Source organism: Talpa occidentalis, unplaced genomic scaffold (genome assembly GCF_014898055.3).
Source record: "Talpa occidentalis isolate TD23 unplaced genomic scaffold, MPIMG_talOcc4v2.1 talOcc4.6, whole genome shotgun sequence".
Taxonomy (NCBI): Eukaryota; Metazoa; Chordata; class Mammalia; order Eulipotyphla; family Talpidae; genus Talpa; species Talpa occidentalis.
This window is the reverse complement of record NW_023604972.1, coordinates 54285109-54301949: the sequence shown is the minus strand read 5'-3', so window position 1 is coordinate 54301949 and position 16841 is coordinate 54285109. Positions and strand designations below refer to the sequence as shown.

Genomic DNA, 16841 nt, shown 5'->3' with positions numbered 1-16841 from the left:
ATTCATCTTTTATGTATTTATGGAGATAGAAATAGCTCCTGTTTTTGGAGAGTTACTATTTCCACAGCTGTAACTGGTGTCTGTCTTTTGAGATCTGGAAAAATGTGGGTATGAAAAGCTCTCTGAAGGTATGCCTAGTGGAAATGTAAATTATGTAATGGCTTCCCCTTAAACAGACTTTAACTTCTGCTCTTATTATTATAAAGGCCAAGAAAGCAGAAGGCTCACCTCATGAAGAAGGAGGTTCAAGTGAAGGCAACATGAGGGTGCCCATTGCTGGTAAGTGTGGGCTAAGCAAGCTTTCTGGGACTACATCAAGGCAGGGAAGGAATTAAAGATCAACAATATGGTTAAACCAGTCCCTTCCTTGCTACACCATGACTAAGAGGCTTTCCTCTCCCCAGTTCTCCCCCAGGAAATAGTCCCATAAATCACTGATATTTTTCGTTCCCACATCTGATACACAAATACAGTTGAATGTGTTCACAAACTAAAACTCTTGTTGCGATAGGACTGTGGAAGCTGGACATCTTTTTCTCTAAACCCTTTTGCTTCTAACAACTAATTCTACCTTATTTATTCTCAAGTTTATTACTTACTAGTGAATTTAGATCCCATTCAGAAGTAACACTGAATTTCCCATCACATACTGCAATCACAAACCTTTTGAATTTCAATACAATAAATTTCTCCTGGTTTACTTAACGTCTGACCAATGAGCACAGCATTGCACCAGACACTTCACACTGACCACTACGGGCATGCTGAGAAGAACCGTTTGTTGTTTTAAATCTCCAATTCAAACTGCACAGAAAATCTGAACTATTGTACCAAGCAGTCTGATGCCAGAGAGTCCACCTGAAAATGAACACATCCATCAAAATGGTTTCTGCTGTTTTCCCAAATGTTCTCTCTTATTAATGGAGAATGGAGCTAATTATCTCAATGATTTTGAGTTTATATACTCCATTAGCTTTCTCTCACTTTTATCCATTTTTTTCTGTTAGATTCTTGCATGAACTTCCAGTGTAAAAGAGGACACATGTGTAAGGCTGACCAACAGGGAAAACCCCACTGTGTTTGCCAAGATCCAGTGACTTGTCCTCCTACAAAACTCCTTGACCAAGTAGGTTTTCTGCAAACTGGTCTTACAGGGCCACAAATCCTTGGTAATTTGAATGAATGTAGTTTGCAATCAAAAATTTTTGTTTAAAATAAATAAATAAATACATAAATGTACAGGTTATCATCTAATATTTAAAGTGATATTGAATAGAACCAAATGCCAGCAAAATCAAAGTTCAACTGTTCCCTGAAAAGGTAATGATGGTTTCAATCTGTAGAATATCTGCAGCTTTAATGATACTGAACATAAAGAGAGCTAAATTGTCATCACCATTTTTATAATATAACTTATTCTTTGTGCCAAGAATTATGATTTTAATGACCTCACCTCCCTGACTACATCTTTGGCACAGCACGGTTTATCAGCCAGACTATCAGCTTCAAAGAGAAGAGTGTTTTCCCAATTACCATTCAAAAAAAAGTGGGATTTTTAAAAAAGATTTATTTATTTATGCATACAAGAACTGGGGCATAGGCCAGATATGTGAGGGGTGAGAGGATTCACCAGAGACAGAGTGTGGGGAACAGAACAGGCAGACAGACTGAAATACACTGCTGAGGGGAGCACTGGGCAAGACAAGAGAGGTCTGCCTGCACCATGTGGGTAGCTCCCTACCCGGGGATCGAACTCATGCTGCAGTGGCTGCGGCTAGCTTCAGAGGTTATGTCTTAACCCCTTGTGCCACCAGGGAGGCCCCAAAAGTGGTTTTCTTTTTTTCATGATTGTCTTTCTTAGGTTTGTGGCACTGACAACCAGACCTACGCTAGCTCCTGTCATCTGTTTGCCACTAAATGCAGACTGGAGGGGACCAAAAAGGGTCACCAACTGCAGCTGGATTATTTTGGAGCCTGTAAATGTAAGAATTAATCATTACTGCCAATCATGGTTGGTGAGAGCGTTTTGGGTTAATTTATGCATATGCGAGTTGTGTGTGTGTGTGTGTCTGTGTGTGTGTATACACTCATATATGCGAACAGGACAAAGTTAGTGTAGTTCTGAACTTTGGCTACACATTAACATCAACTGGGGAGACAAAAAAATATAAGAAGACTGCCCAGACTTTAAAGCTAAAAGATTTTTATTTAACTGAAACAGGTTAAACTTTGGCATTGTTTTTTCATCTAGACAACCTAATATGCAGTTAGGGCTCAGAACCACTATAATAATTAATAAATGAGATGAGTCACTGGAATTTTGCTGAATTATTTTGCTCTCTTTCCAATTTAAGTTAAGCCTCAGCCAGGTAGTTTCATGACAACACATTCTTCCAGAAGCTTTTTTTTTTTTTTATTTATGTATTTATTGAAATAGCCATGTGAGTACTATTTCTTCAATATATTAATGTACTGAGTTACAATAATATTTTTCTGATGTTGAAACATCCTTGCCTTCCTAAGGTAAAATTTATCATGATATATTCATGTTGTTATCATTATTATTTAACTTTGGATTGCATTTAGCTTTTGTTTTAACTAGTACTGAATTGTGGGCTCATAACTTTCTTTTTTATGTAGGATCATTAGTTCTATTAGTAATTGCCTTATGTATTTTCATTTCTTATTATCTTCTCCAACTGGAACTCGGGTTTTCTCATATAAGCATTGCCAATTTTTTTTCTCAGTTTAGTGTTTTTAGTTATTTGGTTTTTTTGTTTTTTTTTTTAAATATAATTTTATTGTTATATTCCCCATACAATTGCAGCCCCCCATTCTGACCCCAATCCCTCCCCTCCCGCCCCCGCCCCCTAAAAGTGTCTCTGGTTCATAGTTTTTTGTTGATTTTGATTTTCACTTTCTTAAAGTTATTCATTTTCCTGGTCCCTTATTTAAGTTTTCTAGATTCCTGTTATGAGTGAGACCATCCGGTATTTTTCTTTTTCTTTTTGGCTTATTTCGCTGAGCATGATCCCTTCCAGCGCCATCCATGTTGCTGCAAGTTGCATGTGTTTATCTTTTTTGAATGCTGAGTAATATTCCATGGTGTATATGTACCACATCTTCTTGATCCAGTCATCTATTTTTGGGCATTTGGGTTGTTTCCAAAGCCAGAAGCTTCTTTTTTAATTGTCTTCCTTCCCCAGTATATTCTCAAAATTTCTGGTTCTCTCCTTCTGATACACAAGTGGATTAAACCGTTCAACACCCTTGACATTAGGTGTGGTTGCAAGTGTTGCTTTGTCCAGTGAAATTTGAGCAAAAATCACTCATGTGGTATCTGGGGGATGCATTTAAAAGCTTAAGGATGTGGTTCTCCATGTCCCCTTCCCCTAGTGTTGAGATAGTTGAGTGTTTGTCATCTTGAGCCCCAGAAAGACAGAGATGAACAGAACTCTCCTGCTGACTGGTATTAAGCTTCTATCAGGACCAAAACTAAACTCTCATTTCTTTAAACCACTGAGATTCAACATTATTTGTTACCACAGTATAAGCTAACTTCCCCTTTTTCCTCTTCTCCCCCAGCAAGTAACTCTTGTGTCCTTCTCCTCCAAATTCCAACTCTCTGATTCCACAGCAGTGTTTCTCAGTCCTGGCTGCTCATCAAATTTTTTTGGAAGTTTTTAAAACTCCCTGATGGCCAGACTCCACCCCAGGCCAATCAAATCACAATTTCTTTGAATGGCAGTTGGCCTCTGGTATGTTTTTAAAACACCCTAGGCAATTCTGATGTGCTACTAGGGTTAAGGACCACTGTTGTTATAATGGGACATCGAGGGTCTCAGTCACTGCAAGCTGTTGAGCCTGCTGTTATGAGGACTTGCCATAGGACAGGAGTAACACCCAATGGTTGAAATCTATTTACTTTCTGCTTGGAACAGCTATTCCTGCTTGTACGGACTTTGAAGTGACTCAGTTTCCTCTAAGGATGAGGGACTGGCTCAAGAATATCCTCATGCAGCTCTATGAACCTAACCCTGAACACACTGGATACCTAAATGAGAAGCAGAGAAATAAAGTAAGTTATCCATGGGTCAGCGGCCTTTGTGTCTACGGGGCCTGAGAAAACAATGTGTGGGGTGGGGTGCGGGGTCTACCTTTCCTACATATCAGCTTGCCTCCCTAAGCCTGGTTAGCCCAAGGGATTGACAGAAAGCAGTGGTCACCATTTATGCCACAGGTTTGGGACACTACAAAACCACCCCATCCCAGTGCAAAGGGCAGTGGGCAAGCTCTGGTTAGGCAATGTGAACCTCAATTGGCACTTACATATTCAGGCCCAATCATAAGATTTAAATCTCAACATCTCATAGTCCAAACATAGATTTATGGCATCAGGTAAGTTCGTTACTCACAATGTCAGTAATACTGTAAGATTAAAAATTTCAAAATATTGATTCCAGAAGTTTGCAGAGAAAATGCATTTATTAGATAACAATTGAGTACCTCTTAGGTCACTAGAATTGATTTATATACTGGAGCCACAACAATAATCAAACAAAAATCCCTGCTTTCATGAGCTTACATTCTAGGCAAAGAGACAGATGCTAAGAAAAAAGTGTATATACACACACACATAAATATGTAATATGAACATACAAGCAAACATATAAATATATGCAGATAAACGTTTAGGTAAATATATGTCAGAAACATGCTGTGAAACAAAAATGAAAGAAGGAGGGTAGGCATTAACTGTGTCAAAAGTTACTTACAGGTTGAGAGATGAGGACTAAGAGTTGGCCACTGATTTGGCCTGTGGGTATCATAGTTAAGTCTAACTGGAGCTGTTTCTAGAGTGGGAAGGAGAAAGATCTGAGTGGACAAGGTTCAAGAGAGAATAGAAGCAAGCACCAAGTATAAACAAAATATTCAAGGTGTTTTGTTATAAACTCGGAAGTGCAATGGGAAGGGAATGTGAGTACAAGCGACCCTCTATCCATGGGAGATTGTAGAGGTGGTTTCTATGCTTCTGGAAAGAACCATCTACTGAAGTGCCCAGCTGCCACAGGGTGTTCTTGGGTAGATGAGAAGAGTTGGACTTAGGTTAGGAGACAGGAAGTGCATCCAAACAAAGAGGAAAGAGTAGAAATTCTGTTTCCTTGCTTGCAGTTAGTTAATGGGTAATGTTCCAAATGGATACTTTCACATGCATTACACAAAAATAATTTCTGTCCTCTCTCTTTAATACATCATCACAGAGAGCCTTGAGAACAATAGTTACAAAACGTAAATTTCAGTAGGGTGACCAAAGTAATGTCCCATCAGAGCTAAACTGAAACTGAATGGACACTGGATAGAAATACCTGGAGGATTAAGGATAGAGCAGACCAGTGGGGAAAGGGTAGGGGGAAAGCTGAACTTTTCACAAACTGTTCAACAACTTTGCTGAGGTCAGTTCAGTTGTTTTCATTAAAAGTATTCCATAGTTTTAAGGAATTGGATGAACATTACTTGATTAAAGATCAAGGGACTTAAATGTTTTTAATATACAGCCTTTTTAAAAATGTTAGCTGTTATTTTATGCAGGAATAAGAAAGACTGTAGTGTTAAATTGAAGACATTTAAGTTGGTCTCAAAGGAGGGCTTATTTTCCAATCCTGTTGCTCATCAAGTAAAGCTTAACAAGTGACATTTCCATTATACTTGTCTGATTCTGATGATCCCTCTTTCTAATCCTAGGTCAAGAAAATTTACCTGGATGAAAAAAGACTCTTGGCTGGGGACCATTCCATCGACCTTCTCTTAAGGGACTTTAAGAAAAACTACCACATGTATGTGTACCCTGTGCACTGGCAGTTCAGCGAACTTGACCAGCACCCAGTGGACAGGTAGAAACCCTACCTTTCACATAACTGCATCATCTAGCTAATAGAATGTCTAGTTATCTATACAAAGAAAGTCTAAGCAGGGGCCTCCCTGGTGGCACAAGGCATTAAGTCTCACCACTATCAAGCTATCTGCAGCCACTGCAGCAAAAGTTCGATTCCCAGTGAGGGAGCTACGCACATGGCTCAGCAAAACTTTCCTGTCTCTCCTTCTGCTCCCCTCAGCAGTGTATTTCAGTCAGTCTGCCTGTTCTGCTCCCCACCCTGTCTCTGGCGAATCCTCTCACCCCCTGAATCTCTGGCCTAAATCCCAGCTCTTATATGCACAGATAAATAAATCTTTTTTTGTTAGAAAAGTAGTTGTTTCAAAAAAAAAGTCTAAGCAAATTGAAGAAACTTCCCATTTCCACTTTAGAATGCTGAAACGGCAAGTGTAATTAGCCCAAACACAAAACTCCCTTTAAAGTCATAGAATATGGTCACGCCACAGTGCCCATGTGTACACGGTAGGGCCCAGCCTCCAGCAGAAAATCCTTCAAATCTCTCATTCTTTTTTTTTTTTTTTTTTGCAAAAACCTTCAGTAGTAAAGAACTTTAATAGGAATCATGTGCAATAGAGAGAAGAGAAAGAATATAGTTAAAATAGTTTCCCCATGAAACACCCAAAGTTTCCCATTTGGGAAATGCTCAGCCAAATGGGGTTACCCAGAGCAGGGGCCCTGAGGCCTTAGCTTGCCACAGTCTAAAGCAAGTCTAGAAGGAAAAGAGCAAAATCAAAACACAAACCAGGATAAAAGCTGCCATTGTCACCCTCCCCACAGGTACTTTACCCACATCTTTCAGGTATTTCCTTCCATGTCTCCCAAGTCCCTGGTGCAAATCTTTGCTCATTCTTGGCACTAAATTTCCAAGATAAACTGATTGGCCCAACTTGGGTCAAGTACCTACACACGGAACAATCAGGTATGGCCAGTAGGTTAAGAACCAGGTTGTACAAATATGACTCTGGGGTATACTCCTATAAAGTTAGGGTGAAGTGAGGGCAGTTCCCAGTGAAAAAGGAAGGCTAGTGAATTGACATTGCAAAAGGTGTCTCTGTACCCATAGACACTTTATTTCATTCTCAACTTTCCATGTGTGCTATCCATTTGGCTTGCTCCACAAGCTTGTGGAAGGAAATGTCTTTGGTGATCCAGAGTTAATTTCCTACGTGGCTCATTGGCTGTCACTTCTTTCATTGCAGAGTCTTGACACACTCGGAGCTGGCCCCTCTCCGAGCTTCTCTGGTCCCCATGGAGCACTGCATAACCCGCTTCTTTGAAGAGTGTGATCCCAACAAGGATAAACATATCACCCTGAAGGAGTGGGGACACTGCTTTGGAATTAAAGAAGGTAAATGCATCATTGGCCAGGAGAAAGGGGTGACCTCTTCTCCAGATAAGACCTGAGTCCCGAGCCCCCATCAAGAGGTCTGCTGTGTGCTCACCTTGAACCTAGAGGCAGAAACGGGGCAGCATCCCAGTGGGATCCTCGGTCCTGTCCCTGCAAAGTTATTTCTTATTATCTTTATCATAATCTCTCTTCAAAAGTAACAAGGGTGAATATTTAGGGGGTAACTGCATTGAGGTCTTAGCATTCGGCTAAGACTAAGAAAATGATGTGAATCGAGAGAGCAGTGCCAGATCCCAAATGGCTACTCCTCTACAGAGGGAATTTATAAAAAGGATTGTATACCCTTTTTTAATATGGGTATTAAGCCAGAACGTTTTTTTTAAATGAGTTAATTTTTTTATTGAGGTAACATTGGTTTAAACACTGTGTTCTAGAAGTATAATATCTCCCCCTTCAAATGTTACCACACTGCACCCTCCACCGAGACCCTGCCATCCCCACCATAGTCCACTGTGCTCCCTCCTCACTTTGTTCTTGCCTCACCTCTCTCCCCGATGGAAGCTTTAGCTTTACTGTCTTTTGTTGTTGGATAGGAATCCACAAAGATATCACTGAAGTTTATGCCATGAAGTGTTTTGCTTATGTTTTCTCTACGTATTTTATGGTTTCAGGTCTTACAACCAAGTCTTTTTTTTTTTTTAATACAACCAAGTCTTTTATCCATTTTGAGTTAGTTTTTGGGTATGGTGAGCCAAACACTTAAAAATCATATGTGAAGAGTAAGACAGCAAGCCTGATTCTGACAATGGGAGATGTCAAAAGAATCTTTGAATTTATTGCCAACACAAAAAGAAGACCAATACTTACATGCGAATTTGCACCCAGACTTTCTTTCATCCAAAAGTGACCCATACCTATATCTTCAGTGACAACACAAAAAAATCAAGTTTCTTTCTTTACTCTCATAGTAAAGGAATTTAAATTTAGACATTTGTCTTATTAAGTTGTGTCTTAATGTACTTCCTTTTCTTAGCCTAAGTGAGAGTCAATAGTAAATTTTTGAAAACTGTTCAAAAATTGACCAATCAAAACTGCTTGCAGAATGTGCATCAACAGTAAACATCAAATCTCTAAAGCAGAGACTCCCTGTTTATATGTTCACGCTATACATGCAACATGAATATGCAGCCAAGCAATAAAGAAAAGTAAGTTCATCAAGCGTCAGAATTCCCCCAAGAGAGGGCCCCTCTTGTGGCATAGGGGTTAAATCTCAGTGCTATCACGCTATTACATCACTGCTGTGGCCTGAGTTTGACCTCTGGCCAGGGAACTAATGCACATATGGCACAGCAGACCCCTCCTGTCTCACCCACTGCTCCCCTCAGCAGTGTATTTCAGTAGATCTGCCTGTTCTGCTCCCCACTCTCTCTAGTGAATCCTCTCACCCTCCTGCACCTCTGGCCCACACCCCAGTTCTTATATGCATAAGTAAATAAAAATAAATCTTTAAAAAATAATAATAATAATTCCCCTAAAATGGTAATTTACCGAAAAGGACTTCACATTAAAAAAAGATTCTTCACATGTATGTGTAACTCTTTCAAAATAGATAGAAAGAGTTGAGAGTGTGATCAGATTGTTATTGACAAAGGAAAGCAGAAAAGAGTAGTCCTTTACTTCTATAATATTATTCTGTGAAATAAGCACAACCGTAATGACCAAATTTTCCACATTTTCCAAGGATCAAGAATCTGGGCGTAACATAGCTGGACGATTCTCCTTTAGAGTCTACTCTAAGGTCACTCATGTGGCAGTAGGCAGGAGACTTCAGTTCCTCACCATTGAGTCCTCTCTATAGGGTTGATCACAGCCTGGCATCTGGTTTCCTCCAGAGGAGGTGATGAGAGAGCGGGAGACTGAAGCCTCAATATCTTTTATAACTCAACCTCAGATGTGACATACCATTACTCCTGCCGTATGCCATTGATGACATAGACTGACCCTGCTGCAGTGTGGAAGGAAAGTACAGGAGGAGTGATCATTAGGGGCCATCTTGAAGCTGGCAACTGTATACTATTTATACTCACTTAAATTTGATAGGAAATGTCATCCCCAAATAAATGAGACCTAGTTGAAGCAAAATATAAGTTTTTATATGGGATTTTATTAGGACTGTAGTTCAGGAGACACAAATTCAAGAAGCCCCTGAATCATGTTCTGAATTGCCTGGATGGAGTAGAGCTTATATTTACCTAGAAAAGGTGGTTCTCAGGTCAGCTATACAAATGAGGGTTAGAAGTCTACGGAATTCTGATCGTTAACCTATTATGCAAATTAAGCTACAGGTCATTCAAGTTCCTACTGGTGCAATAACATGCAAGTCAGGTGAAAAGTTTGTTGAGCAACGATTGGTCAAGTTACCATGCTGGGCTGGCTATGATGGACATACCTGGGTATACCTGAGGCCGGACCTCCAGTAATCTCCCAACTCTGTCTTAGTTTTACCCAGTCTTGGATAGCTCTATCTTGTTTTCTTTCTTCTCTTCTTTTTTCTTGTATTTTTTAAATCAGAATTTAAAAAGCCACTAAGTTCCAGACCCATACAAATAATGACCACTTCCTTTCTAACATCTGTTCTAAAAGCATAGTACTTATAAATTCAAATAGATCCCTTAAAATGGTTAAAACTGTCCTTCCCAATTCCCATGTTAAAAAAGACAAAATGTACTCAAGTACAGCTGCTCCACCCCTTCAATTCCACCATTATCAAGAGGGGAAAAGTTAGCTGGAATGGGACATATTTATGTATGCCTTTTTATATGGCATGAGATTTTTGAAAGCATGATCAAGGGGCAAATTTGAGCAAAGGTCATTTATTTAAGGAAAATAGTTGACTTTCTTGTTCCTTCTAAAACTCTTGGCTGCTCTTCAGCTTGTGGGCTCACTCTGGCTCTGTGCTGGGTGGTTGTCTGTGAACAGTTACTGGTAAAGCTTCTAATGATTTTGTTTGTTCACTGTGGTTTGGCCATGATTATATATTTTGAAGAAGGAAAAGTATTATCACATAGTAAGCCAATAAAGGTGATATTAAATACTCGCTCAGAATAAGTAAACAGTTTTGCTTTGGGATAGAGCTAGGAGAACAAAAACAATCTCTAATTGTAAATATACCCTTCCTTCTTTCAGGACTCAGTATGCCACAGGACAAGATAAAGTTTAGTCAGTGTTTTGCTGAATTTTAACTGCCTTTGATCTAAATTAAATGTAGTCAAATATTCCAGCTTTGTCATTAATCATGTGAATTAGGGCATAATACTTATCCTCAGTGAGTCTCATTTTCCTTGTGTGTAAAAATGGGGTTCAATTAAGAGATGGAAGAGTCTTTTATGTACTTAGTGCCCATGTCATACCAAGTACTGACATATACCCACGTTGATCTTTCGAAAATCCTTTAAGCCCAATAGTGAAAACATGTCAGATCACGCAGGTCCCACTAAGTCCGTTCAAGACATTATCCTAAGAGGCTGAGTGATCACTAAAGTGCTTTTAACAAAGGAGTGACTTCACTTCACTTGTGTGTAAGAAAGATTCTTTTGGTTACATTGTGGAGAAGCCAGAGAATAGTTGAGATGCTGTTGTGGTAAATCCAGGCAAAAGTTGATGAGAATTTGAACTTAGGGAGTTACAGTGGGTAAAAAAAAAAGTGAAAACATATCCAAGATATAACTTAAAATACAAACATATTAAAGATATATTCAAGAATATAAACATATAGAAATAATAAAACAGTGCTTGACAGGAAATAATGGGAGTGGGGTGGGGTGGTTACTAAGGAATAGACTGTTGAGTAACTGAAAGAGAAATACAACCTGGGTTCCAGACTCAGGCCAGGCAGGGTAAATAGAGGTATCCTCTATTTACAAGAGGATACAAGAAGTATCCTCTTGTTCCACAAGAACAAAAACAGATTTGGGGGCCATAACAAATTCCATTTTGGACATGTTGAATGTTTAAGTACTAGGGAGACAATATATAGTTGATAGATGAATATATGGGTCGGTAGTTAAGGACTGTTTTAGCATTATTTAGCATTATTTTGGGGAATGATGAACATGCCGAAAGTAATTGACTCCAGAAAAGGGAATTAATTCCCCAGGGAAAATGTGTTAAGTTACATGGAAAAAGGCATAGGGGTGAGTGCTAAGGAGTAACACACCAGAAGATGGATAAAGGAAAGAGTTCACTAAGGAAAATCCAAAGTCTCCTGAAAAGGGAGGAAGGAAGAAAACAGGGTAGTGCCATTTCAAAGGGAGTGTTTCAAGGAGAAGGAGGTAGAGAAGTGCTGAGATGTCAAGTCAGATAAAGACCGAGAATAAGGATATCTTGGTGCCTTAGTAAGAAATTTGGTGGAAGTGAGAATGGCACATATTAAAAAAACTAGCAACAACAAATGTTGGCAAGGTTGTGGAGAAAAAGGAACTCTACTACACTGCTGGTGGGAGTGCAAACTGGTGCAACCACTATGGAGAGCTGTGTGGAGATTTCTGGACCTACTAAACATAGAGCTTCCATATGATCCAGCAATTCTACAACTAGGTATTTACCCAAAGGACACAGAAACATCAATTCCAAAGAGCACCAGCACCCCTATGTTTATAGCAGCACTGTTTACAATAGCTAAGCTTTGGAAACAACCCAAATGCCCAAAAATAGATGACTGGATCAAGAAGATGTGGTACATATACACCATGGAATATTACTCAGCAATCAAAAAAGATAAACACATGCAATTTGCAGCAACATGGATGGAGCTGGAAGGGATCATGCTCAGCGAAATAAGCCAGAAGGAAAAAGAAAAATACCAGATGGTCTCACTCATAACAGGAATCTAGAAAACTTAAATAAGGGACCAGGAAAAAGAATAACTATAAGAAATAAAATGTCAAAATCAACAAACAACTGTGAACCAGAGACACTCTATGGGGGTTGGGGGCAGGGAAAGGAGGGATTGGGGTCAAAATAAGGGGGTTGCAATTGTATGGGGAATATAAAAATAAATAAATAAATAAATAAATAAAAGAAATCTGGTGGAATGATAGAGATGGAAGCCAGAGTTATAGCTTGAGAAAGAATAGAAGATGAGAAATAGTGAAAAGTAAATGTTTGAATACAGGAAAGGGAGAGGGATATAGAGTTGAGAAAAGCTTTTTTGATATTAAAGAAGCTTAAGAACTTGGTCATCATTCATTCATTCATTAAATCTTTGCTCAAAGGTCAATACAGTACTAGGCAGGTTAAGGCTAGATATACAGCATATTTAGACACTGATGGCAAGGGCCCAGTAAGAAAGGAAAAGAAGTGTATATAACAATTTTAAAAATGAAAACAAGGGGAGAAATTTGAAATCAGAAGAGATCCAGGTCCAGGGCAAAGGCAGGTGGTTAACTTTAAGTTCAGAAGTACAGACAACTTTCTGAAACAACAGAGAGAATACAAAAAGTATGAGAGCAAATATAAATAAATTTCTAAGTAATGAGGCTATTATTCCCATTTTACAAATGAAGCCCATATGCAAAATAAACATACTAAAGCCCATGGGGTGAAATGAAACTTTATATTGAGCAGGAAAAGTACTTGGTGTCCCAGACAAGGTAGTAGTTCAGGGTTCAAATGAACCTGCTTTAAGTATTTGTCCAATAAGTTACTGAGTGAGATTGGCCCATACCATTAAAGAATGGTCTTATATTTTCCAGAGGACACTGCCTTCTTCCATAGGGGCGGCAACAGTTTCTTTTACTATTACTTGTTTGGAAGCTTCATTTAACTGCTACTATTATTTATTTCTATTGTAGTTTAGCAACCCTTAGAACCTAGTGACATGGCACTTCCCCTCAACCTCCTCTATCAGTGGTTCTCAAGCCCTACTTCAGAACTACCTAATAGAACTTTCTAAAGGGATACAAACCATTGACCCCCTCATTAGGATTCTGATGTAGAAGGCCAAGGCCTGAAGATATATATTTCAAAAATTTTCACAGTGATGTTGACGCCCTTCCAGGGTTGAGAATCACCATGTCCAGTCTTCTAAGATGGGTTCTCTAATCCCCCAACTCTAACATTGTTTTATTGTTTTATTATAACATTGTTTATTATATTACCACTCTGCTTCCCGCTAAAAGTGTTTTGTTTTGTCTTTTACAGAAGACATAGATGAAAATCTCCTGTTTTGAATTAAGATTTGAAAGAACTCACCATTCATCATCTTCCTAACTACTTCTGAAATATATGCAGCCATGATACCTTGTAGATTTATATTTAGCAAAATGTTTGCATGTCTCAGAAGACAACGAGAGTAAATTGCTTGACAACAGTATATGCACCAAGCATTTAACATTAACTCTGGAAATAAAACTTTTAAATTAAGGTAAATATAGGCAAAATACTGTACACTATTTGTAAACAGGAGTTTAACTTACAACTCTCTGCATCCACTTATGAGATACTAATTATAAAACTTGAAAAACTCATATGTTCATTCTATCAATAAAATCATATATACACCAAGAACTTGGCCCAATGCTTTCGTTGTTAATGTATGTTATTTTCAATATCTTAATAAACAACCATAAAATTCATGTTTATTCAACTTATTCAATGTTTATTTCAACAATTATATGTGAAAGCTCACTCAAGACTCACACTACGTATCAAATAATAATTGTGCTTCCTAGATCCTACTACTTAACAACAACAAAAAAAAAAGTGACTTGGTTCAGGAAACATTTCCAGTGGGAAACAAATATTCAGTTATTCAAGTATTTGTGAATGTCCTTTGTCATAAGTTTAAACAGAAAAAACTGAACTCAAGTGCTCTTTCCGAAATTCAATTAACATGAGGATGACTATGCCATGCTTGTTACAAGGATTCCAGTTTTTGCGTAGCTATGCATATGTGTATGTATCAGAGAAGAAGGAAGTCTCCAAAATATCTACACTTTTCATATCCTCAAAATAAAGGCAATATAGATATAAAACAGATGGTAGAGAGTCTCAAAGTGTCTCGATACCAATATAGGCAGAGATAAATATTACTTTGTAAGATAATAGCAAGAAAATGTGTCATAAGAAAAAATATGCACTTTCAATTGAGTTCTTTCATGATTATTGTTATAGTAAAAGTTAGGTAGCAAAATATGTGACACCATAATAGAATTGACAACCTCTAAATCAAGGCAATAAAAGAATCTTTCACCAACTTTATTCTACTTACAATAATTTGAAGGAAAATTAAATGGTTTTATACATAATTTTTTTTTTAATAGAGGCATGCTTTACTTATTTATTTATTTGTTTGTTTGTTTGTTTTGTTTTTTTTTTTTTTTTTAGATTTAACAAAATGTATTTTATTTATTTTTATTTATTTTTTTAAGATTTATTTATTTATGCAAACACTGGGTACAGTCAGAAGTGCAGGAGGATGAAAGAATTCACCAGAGTCAGAGCGGGGAGCAGAACAGGCAGATTGAGGAAGTGCACTGCTGAGGGGAGGAGCGGGCGCAGCAGGAGAGGTCTGTCGCACCATGTGGGACCCTCGCCGGCAGCCAGGGATTGAACTGGCGCTGCAGAGGCTGCGGGCAGCTTCGCAGCCCAGCGCTCAACCGCTGCGCCACCAGGGGAGACCCCAAAATGTATTTTAAATGTACAGTTTGATGAGTTTTAACAAATTTGTACACCGTGTAAGCATCACCATAATTATTTCATTAACCCCCAGAAGTCCCCTCTGTGCTTAGTCCTTCTGCCCCACACCACCAGCTGCATATAAATGTAATCATATAGAATGCATTTTTGTGTTCACTGTTTTCTTAGCAGAATGTCTGAGATTCATCTGTGTTGTGTAGAATAGTAATAGTTACTTTTTATTGCTGGATAGTAGTCCATTATGTGAATATATTACAATTTATTCATCCATTAATCTTTTTTTTTTTTTTTAAATATTAAATTTTATTTTTATATTCCCCCATACAATTGCAAACGCCCCATTCTGACCCCAATCCTTCCCCTCCCGCCCCCCACCCCCCAAAAAGTGTCTCTGGTTCATAGTTTTTTGTTGATTTTGATTTTCACTCTCTTATATTCAATTTCCTGGTCCCTTATTTAAGTTTTCTAGATTCCTGCTATGAGTGAGACCATCCGGTATTTTTCTTTTTCTTTTTGGCTTATTTCGCTGAGCATGATCCCTTCCAGTGCCATCCATGTTGCTGCAAATTGCATGTGTTTATCTTTTTTGAATGCTGAGTAATATTCCATGGTATATATGTACCACATCTTCTTGATCCAGTCATCTATTTTTGGGCATTTGGGTTGTTTCCAAAGCTTAGCTATTGTAAACAGTGCTGCTATAAACATAGGGGTGCAGGTGCTCTTTGGAATTGATGTTTCTGTGTCCTTTGGGTAAATACCTAGGAGTGGAATTGCTGGATCATATGGAAGCTCTATGTTTAGTAGGTCCAGAAATCTCCACACAGCTCTCCATAGTGGTTGGACCAGTTTGCACTCCCACCAACAGTGCACAAGAGTTCCTTTTTCTCCACATCCTCGCCAACATTTGTTGTTGCTAGTTTTTTTAATATGTGCCATTCTCACTGGTGTGAGATGGTATCTCATGGTAGTTTTGATTTGCATTTCCCTGATTACAAGTGATGTTGAACATTTTTTCATATGTCTGTTGGCCATTTTCATTTCCTCTTCAGAGAAGTTTCTTTTTAGCTCTTCTGCCCATTTTTTGACTGGATTATTTTCTTTGTTGTTGCTGAGTCTCATCAGCTCTTTGCAGATTTTTGTGATCAGTCCTTTATCATTAGTGTTGGGTGCAAAAATGTTCTCCCAGTTGGTGGGGTTTCTCTTTGTTTTTGTTATTGTCTCTTTTGCTGTGCAGAAGCTCTTTAATTTGATGTAGTCCCAGCTGTTTATCTTTCTCTTCACTATCACTGCTTTGGGTGATGTGTCTTTAAAGATGTCTTTGATGTGCAAATCCCGTAGTGTTTCGCCTATATTTCCTTCTATGTATTTTATGGTTTCAGGTCTTATGTCTAGTTCTTTAATCCATTTTGAGTTGATTTTTGTGTATGGTGTGAGGTAGTGGTCAAGCTTCATTCTTTTGCATGTAGCGACCCAGTTTTCCCAGCACCATTTATTGAACAAACTTTCTTTGCTCCAATGCATAGTCTTTGCTCCTTTGTCAAAGATTAGTTGACCATAAATCTGTGGGTTTATTTCTGGATTTTCTATTCGATTCCATTGGTCTGTATGTCTGTTCTTGTTCCAATACCATGCAGTTTTGATGATTATGGCTTTGTAGTATAGTTTGAAGTCTGGGAGTGTGATGCCTCCATTTCCTTCTTTTTTTTTCAGTAGAGCTTTGGCTATTCGGGGTTTTTGGTGATTCCATATGAATTTCATCAATAATTGTTCTATTTCTTTGAAGAATGCCATTGAGATTTTGATTGGAATAGCATTGAATCTGTATATTGCTTTTGGTAGGATGGCCATTTTAATAATGTT

The 16841-nt window shown here is 38.3% G+C and overlaps 1 protein-coding gene across 1 annotated transcript in view; it reads left to right on the top strand.

Moving 5' to 3' along the window:
• The window catches only part of SPARCL1 (SPARC like 1), a 56751-nt gene extending 42827 nt beyond the window's left edge, over positions 1-13924 (top strand). Inside the window, exons 5-11 of the mRNA XM_037529721.2 lie at positions 207-279; positions 1008-1126; positions 1862-1982; positions 3942-4078; positions 5743-5891; positions 7132-7280; positions 13482-13924. Of these exons, the coding sequence (XP_037385618.1) occupies positions 207-279; positions 1008-1126; positions 1862-1982; positions 3942-4078; positions 5743-5891; positions 7132-7280; positions 13482-13510 (777 nt within the window). The 3' untranslated portion in view covers positions 13511-13924. The remainder of the gene's footprint in view (positions 1-206; positions 280-1007; positions 1127-1861; positions 1983-3941; positions 4079-5742; positions 5892-7131; positions 7281-13481) is intronic.
• The last annotated feature ends 2917 nt before the right edge of the window (positions 13925-16841 follow it).